We start from the raw sequence: 7,667 nt of genomic DNA on the forward strand, positions 1-7,667 counted from the left end.
TGCCTGGTTGCCTGTTATTTAGGGACAGAGGCTGCAAAAGGACATCTTTGGTCATCAGACTCAGAATGGTGTTATTCAATCTCTGTCACAAAGCAGTCAGTGTCCATTTACAACTCATTGGACTGTTCTCCCCTTCCTCCTCTGGTGATTAGGGACTTTGTAGTTCCAGACTTGTTTTATTCATAGCCCATTTGTCCTTAGGCTTTGTGCTTAAATAGCTCTTCTCCYTCCCAGGTTTCAAAAGAATTATCATATCCCATTTCCATCCTTTTAGAGGAACCATGATCAGGAACCATCATGGCAGGAGGGCCAAGACCAAAGAGGATGGACTTTTCAACATTTTTCCCCAATTAGTTTTCTGAAGGGAGGAGTGACTCAGAAAGTCTTCATGCAGCTCAAGGTCTTGCAGAGAAATGGCCTCAAATTGCACCAGGGGAAGGTTAGATTGGATATTAGGGGAAAATTCCTTCATTGAAAGGGTGGTCAAGCCCTGGGACAGCTGCTCTGGGAAATGGTGGAGTCACCATCCCTGGAAATATTTAAAAGTTGGGTCAATGTGGCACTCAGAGATGGGGTTTAGTGGTGGGCTGTGCTGGCTTAATGGTTGGGCTTGATCTTAGAGGTRTTTTCCAATCTAAATGATTCTGTAATTCCATGATACCTACAGAGGTTGTCTGCAACATCTGGACTCTGATTGAAGCCCCACACTTCAGGGCCAAAAAAGCCACAAAACCTGAGCAGATTTGGCCTTGTWCTCTGTCAGCAAAGCGAGCCCAAGCTCACAGGGGTCTGCCATGTCTCCAAGTGACATTTGCATTCTTTAGATCCTGGGATTACAGATGGTCTCTGCTCTAAGAACTGATGTCAGCACAGTCCTCTCTCAAATAATAATTTAGCAGATGAGGAAGGTGCCTTTCAAAGTGCAGTTGTGGTACTAAAAGTGAGGTCTAATGCTCTATGCTGCTCATGCAGCCAGTCCAAYGTCACCACTGGGAACAGACAGAGGGACTTCAAAGAAAGAAATATGGCAGCAGTAGGTAAGTCAGCYTTGGAAATTATTTTTGCCGCTGTTGTGCAGGAAGATCAAGGCACACAGCTGTCCCTGGATGTYACTGTGCCCATCTGTGAAACAGGGAGGTTTCTGTAACTTGTWTTTGTGACTGGCATATCAGTGAGTGAAAATCCCTCTGGGTGCTACTGCTAAAAATCAGTGCTCTGCTGGCTGTTGATGAGTTGAGACCTACTTACATGGCCTCAAAGGGCAAAGTAATCACACTCTTTTCTTTCCCTTCCCCCTTCCTCCTTTTTTACATTAAAACACCTCTTTTATCACAGGTATGTAATAAGAAAGGCTCTTGCACTGTAAGCTTCTGCACATACCTATCCAGACAGGTGTCCCTCATCTCTCACCTTGAGGATTTGTTCTGTAGGGACCCAGAGAACTGAGAGTTTCTGTGGCACTCATTGAACATGTCTTGTATATACATATTTATATTCATACCTTGACACTAAAATGTGTTAAGACACTGTCCCATAAACATGGCCATTTTCAAAGAAAAAGTCTGAAATCTGAGTGTCCGAAACAAAAATAAAAGGGTGCTTAAAGAACAGGCTTTGGTTTATATTTCTATTTTAACTGATATTTTATATATTATTTTATATTTTATATTTATATAAAATAGAGATGGGGATAAAGTAGAGTCTTGTCTCCTGGTTCCTATGGATTTTTGGGATAAACTATACAGACCTAAACTGGTAAAACTTTATTCTGTGTTGCATCAGAAGCAGAGAGAGACTTTTGCTATGTATTACATTGCTCTGAACTCATATGAGAATATTTGCTCTTGAGAAAATCCAAGACCATATGGGTGAAACTACCCCCAAACCAGCTGATCTTGTACTACTTTTTCAATCCTGAAGCTGCAGTAGTTTCAGCAGCACTTGGAAATAAATTAATTGGAAGGTAGAGCTTACACACAGTTCAATCCTTGCGTTTTACTGGACTCAAAATCCTTCTTTCCCTTTCATATCACAGGGAGATGCTGGCTGGGTTTCCATGTGTTACAGAATTGGCCAAATATGTTGAGCAGTTTCACTTTGTTCAGCCATTTATTGCTAGAGRCTGGACTGATCCTAGAGCTCATCTGGAGAGGGGAGTACCAAATCCCTCTTCTCTTACCTTTCATCACACTGATTTGTGCTGGGGCAGTTCTCCATGAACTCTCAGTCCAGAGGCACCATTGAATCCAAGGGATTAAAATATCTGGGCTTGATGAACCTCTCTTTTTTAAGGATATTACACATGCACACAGATGGTGAGAGAAGGATGGCAGGGGAGAGGGACTGAGGGAGTTTYAGCAGAAAGAGGATCCTGGAGTGCATTGCAGGCAGCCTGCTTTGGTGGTGAGAACACCTCAGCTGCTGGAGGGAGTGTCTCAAGTGCAAGAGGAAAGCCCCTAACACCAATGCTCATTTATTTTTGCTACCTGGCTCCTAGAGACAGGGGCTGGTGCCTGCTGGAAGGCCAAACTCCCTGTTTAGCAGATTCAGAGATGAGAAGGGAAAAGGTCTGAGAAGTGATAGTATGAGTCAGGGTGAAATATGGTAGGGGAGCTAGAGAGGARAAGAAAAGCAGAACAGGTATTTCTCAGCTTCACTGCTTTGATTTTTCTCCCTCTTCATTAAAAATGAGACCTTTTAGAACAAGTAAATTTTTTTTGTCTGCTAAATAATTATTGTGATTGCTTGGCTGTTTCATCTTCTTCACTGTGCTCACCTCACGGACTGTGCTGAGTTCTTGTAACATCACCACAGGGTAGGAATAGCTACTGTTATCTCTGGGATTGYCTGATTCCAACTCTGCATTGCCCTGTGTGGAGGCTTTTCCTTACCCAGGATGCAGATGCTTCCCAGTAGCCACTGGTGCAGAGTGGAGTCATAGGGGAAAGGTACACAAAGGAAATGAACCCTATAACCTGAGCTGTGAAACAGCCTGTGCTTGTGATACCTCTCTCCTGGGTTCTTTTAGAACAATCCTTCCCCAACTCTTTTCCATCCTAGCCAAAAAGCATCTCCAATCATTCTTTTGGCTATTTTTCCTGACAGACGAACACGGCAGCCCTCCTCTTTCCCATCTGTATCTAAGGGGCTGGCACTGCCACCCTTGGAGCTGTTGTCATGAACTAATTATGGTCCAAAGAAGCTGCTTTTGCTCCCAGAGGGGTCCAGTTGTCCCCTGCACCCTGTTGTCACCAGGTGGCATCCAGCAGTGTAGGTGGCAAGAGCTGCTGGGGCTGCTCCATAACCATCTTCATCTTCATTCCCCTCCTAAACTGGAAAGTGACCCTGGGCTGTGTGGGAATCTGTTGATCCAGTACACCTGGACACAGGGAGCTGAAAACCCCAAGTGCTGTGCCAAATGCAATATCAGCTTGATGACATCATCCCTTTTCTGGTGATCGTGGGTGTGCACCCTCAGCTTTCGATAGAGTCAGTCAGTCCTGMATGCTGGTCTTTGTTTTTGGGAAGGAAATTTTCCCTATCATATCGCTTCTCAGTCTGCTGTTCATASTTATGGTTTGGTAAAGTCCTTAAATAAATGCTTAATTTTATTTACATGCTGTCAAGTTTTCAATTTGGTTTCCTAAGTATATGAGAGTCTTGTGATTCTCTTCTCTCTCCCCTCAGGTCTGTCTATCAGCTGCCTCCCCTAGTGAGTTTTCTATGTATTGGCCCTTTTCAACCAAATTTTCCAGAGTCAGCGATCTCAAACATAATAAAGCTATTGCAGGTTTTGCGAAAAGCAGGGACTTGGGAGGGGAAAGGCTGAAATGCCCTGAAAGAAGGAAATGTTGCCCATGGAACACCAAAGGACCCAGTTAAGAGAGGGCCCCTGTGCTCTTCACTTCTGGGAGAGGTCCCAGTCACAGCTTGTTACTGATGAGCCACATATTTCAAGGAAACCATGGTGGATCTCTCTTGCTYATTTTCTTTGGTGTCTAAGGTAATTCTCCACGTCTTTGGAATTGTATATTTTTTATAAAAGGTACATGTGAGAGAAGCAGAAAAGGTGGACTATTTGAGAGTTTTCTGGACTTAACGTTCACTGTGTGCACACCCACGCATGTCCATGAGACAATCAGATGTAACAACCCTTACCCACCAGCTCAGAGATGGAGGCTCACTTTTATTCCTAAGGATGGGGACTAATGACATTGTCATTATGGAAGGAGGCTAAAGACACAATGCATTGCCAGGCTGAGAAAGCAGCATGTGAAACAACAGGAAAATTGTCACTAAAGTAAGATGGAAAAACATGAGGTGCTCCAGAAAGCAGCAACTTAGCACAGGCAGCACCCTATGCTAGGAACCTCTCAAGCCAGCTGGCAGGGAATAGTGAGGGCTGGAGGATTTACCTCTTAGATACATCATTTCAGGTGTAAAGGACCTTCAGCACTCAAAATTCTGATACCTCAACTGAAATTAGATATGTAAAACCCTCCTGAGTGAACTTCTCTCAGGTTTGGCTGGAAGGAGAGCCCTGTCATTGCTCCTGTGCCTACAGTGCAGCACACACTACTCTCCTGCTCAAATTACAGGAGAGYTGGGTTCAGCTGCTGACTGCTTCCAGGGATATTGATCCCAGGCAGTTCTCTTGCAGGTGAACAGATCCACATCTCAGCTGAGGAGCCACTGCAGATATTTCTTTCCTTGTCCCTGTGCTGGTGGACTTGCGGTGAAGTCYGGCAGCTGAATGAGCTCTGGCAGGGAAAATTGAGAGTGACCCCTTATGGCACAACACATTATGGCTRGAGGTGAGGGAGATGAATGTTGTCACAAGAAGGAGCAGATTACAGCCTGGCTCGCCCTCTCCTTTCATGAGTGCTTCCATGGTTGAGTTAGTACAGAAATTGGGAACATGAGCACCATGCTGTGCCCTGTGCAGAATAGAACATATCCTATCTTCCCTGTTGCCTTCTGAGACCCTCTCCCCTTCTGATTCCCTTTGGGTGACAGATGTGAAGTGCTCAGTCTGCACATTTGCCCTGTGCTTGGGCTGTCAGATTGCTGCTGCTGCTGCAGTTCCCAGTCCAGGGGAGGGACTGTTCTGAAACTGTGAGACATGCTCTGAATCAGCACTGCGAGCRCTTTGGAAATTTTGAGGTCAAAGCCACAAGTGCCAGTGGACGTGTGGCACAGTTAGCTGGWAGCTGAGCACCAGGGGACTGGAGCACCACAATTATGTAAAGTTTGCTGCTGGTCTAGTCCTCAGTCTCTTGCCCAAGGTCACATAAAAAGTCTACAGCAGAGAGCAACTGGAAACCAAATAAATCACCAGAATCCTAAGCTAATATACTCACGGCTGAATCCAATCTGAAAAATAAAAGCTTAAAGGCAGATTGTATTGCAGATGTCACACCCTTGATATGGGTCACTGTTAGCACGGGTAAATGTGTTGTGGGAACTCAAACTGATGGTAAACATCAAACCATAGAACCATGGAAACAGAGAATGGCCTGGGTTGGATGGGATCTTAGAGATGATCTTGGCCTGGGTTGGAAGGAATCTTAGAGATGATCTTAGCCTGGGTTGGAAGGGATCTTAGAGATGATCTTGGCCTGGGTTGGAAGGGATTTTAGAGATTATCTAGTTCCAAGCCCCTGCCATGGACAGGGACACCTTCCACTGATTCCACGTTGCCCAGTACTCCATTCTGCATGGCCTCGAACATTTCCAGGGATGGGGCATGCCTCTGTCAGGTTTCTATAAATATGGATCTAGTAACTGTTTGATACCTATCAAACACTAAATAGCTATCCTATTAAACAGCACTGTGATTATTCTACCAACAATACTAATTTCAGCTGGAGTTCAAGCATTACTTTTTTCTTTTCTTTGCCAAATGTTATTTGATCACTGACCTGCAGAAAGTAACCATTGCCTGACAAATGAGTAAAATCTGGTCAGTTTTTAAATTTTTCTTTCTGGCACTCAATCAGGCTTGCTGAGGAGGTCAGCAGACCTTGAACTTGACACTGAACTCTTTTGGGTTCTAGCTCTCAGCAAGTGTATTTTCTTATTCACATTTGCTACAATCTCAGWCGTGCAATGCCTTTTCTCTCTGGATTTGATAAATAAAGCTGAAGTTTTTATTCTGCTGCTCTCACTTTGTTTCCAAATGTGCCTTTTAGTTAAGAGAGAATATTTGCAAGCSCTTGGTAGGAAATGTGCACCTAACAATCCAGGATTGCAGCTATGTGATTCCCTAGATTACAGCTCCACTACAAGAAAGAATGCTACAAATCTACATTGTCACTTTTACCATTATTTATTTCACTGAGGATTAATGAGTCATTCGTTCACCAAAGAATTAACAACACTCTTTTTCCAGCACAGAAGTGAATGGTTGCATGAACAAACAGCTATAGACTCATTCCAAGCAGGCAACCAAGTGTTAGAAAAACAAAAACAGATTTAATGCTACACCARCAAGGAGCTTTTGAGATGGGGAGCTAGGACACTCGTTTGCTGCGCAACTTGATAAGGTTTCTTGGCTGACTGCTCCTAGTGGGAAAAAAAATGGGACTGAATCCAGAATACAAGCGGGATACTGGCTTGCASAGAATGAGAAAGGATCAAAAAATTTCAAGCTACGGACTTAGACACTGAGATTTGGGAAAGCTCAGCTGAGCTGAATTCATGTTGTTGAGGTTCGCAAGGTTACTCTCTACTGCCCGGGTTTCTGACAATCCAGAAAAACTATTTCCCCACAAACTGAGACTTTGCAGGAGCTAAATGAAACCAAACCAAACAAACTTTTGGATGCTCAACCTCCCCTGCATGAGACCATTTGACTCTCCTGYCCTGTGGCTCCTCTCCACCACTCCAAGCAGTGCTGTGGTACTGACCCCGACTGGGACATGCAGCGGCACTTACCTCCAGGACCATCTCTGTCATCTGGAACTGCTTCTGGGAGATCTTGTCAGAGCTCACAGGCTCATGGAACAGCAGGCAGAGCATGTCATACTTCTTCAATGCCTGCTTGTAATTCTTCTCGTTCAGGTCGATCACTCGGTCTTTCCCATCGTAAGTGGGGAAATTCAGTCCCTCTTCTGCCTTGCAGCAGAAAAGCAGGTAAAAACCTGCCAAAATCCAGCAAATTGCCTTCATAGGGGCACCCCTGGAGCACAGCAATGGATGGGTAAACGTCCCCCTCTTTCTTAATTTGAGAAGAGGGGGAGACCAAAGACTCCAGGTGAAGTTTGAACTAAGTTTCTCAGTTTCTCTAAGTTTATCTCTGCTGCTTTCCTAGTGTTCAGCCCAAACACTGTAAGGCTGGTGGGGAGCAGCAAACTTTGCTGTCCTGTACTCACAACAAAGAGAGAGACAGACAGGAGAAGCTGTCAGGCCAAGCCCTGGATACCTTACATAGCTGTGTCCAGCTCCCGTGTCATTAGGAACTCCATTTTTAGGAAGCAGTTGTTTCAGGCTAAAAATAAACCCTGCAATGAATAAAAAGGACAGATATGACACCATTGAGGGACTTGCTGKCACTCTGCATCATCTGAGAGAGAGRGAGTGGGTAAGAGAGARGGAGTRGAAGATGTCAGTCCTGGGAATATGCAGGCAGGGTTTGAGAAGAGACAGACTTCTCTTATACAGGGAAC

The 7,667-nt window shown here is 44.7% G+C and overlaps 1 protein-coding gene across 1 annotated transcript in view; it reads right to left on the reverse strand.

Moving 5' to 3' along the window:
• Positions 1–7,319, reverse strand: part of CASQ2 (calsequestrin 2) — a 29,063-nt gene extending 21,744 nt beyond the window's left edge. Inside the window, exon 1 of the mRNA XM_057376255.1 lies at positions 6,937–7,319. Coding sequence (XP_057232238.1) covers positions 6,937–7,170 — 234 coding nt within the window. The 5' untranslated portion in view covers positions 7,171–7,319. The remainder of the gene's footprint in view (positions 1–6,936) is intronic.
• Between the last annotated feature and the right edge of the window lie 348 nt (positions 7,320–7,667).

This window comes from Malurus melanocephalus, unplaced genomic scaffold (assembly GCF_030028575.1).
Source record: "Malurus melanocephalus ecotype Western Australia unplaced genomic scaffold, MMel_1.1 scaffold_275, whole genome shotgun sequence".
NCBI classification, from domain to species: domain Eukaryota; kingdom Metazoa; phylum Chordata; class Aves; order Passeriformes; family Maluridae; genus Malurus; species Malurus melanocephalus.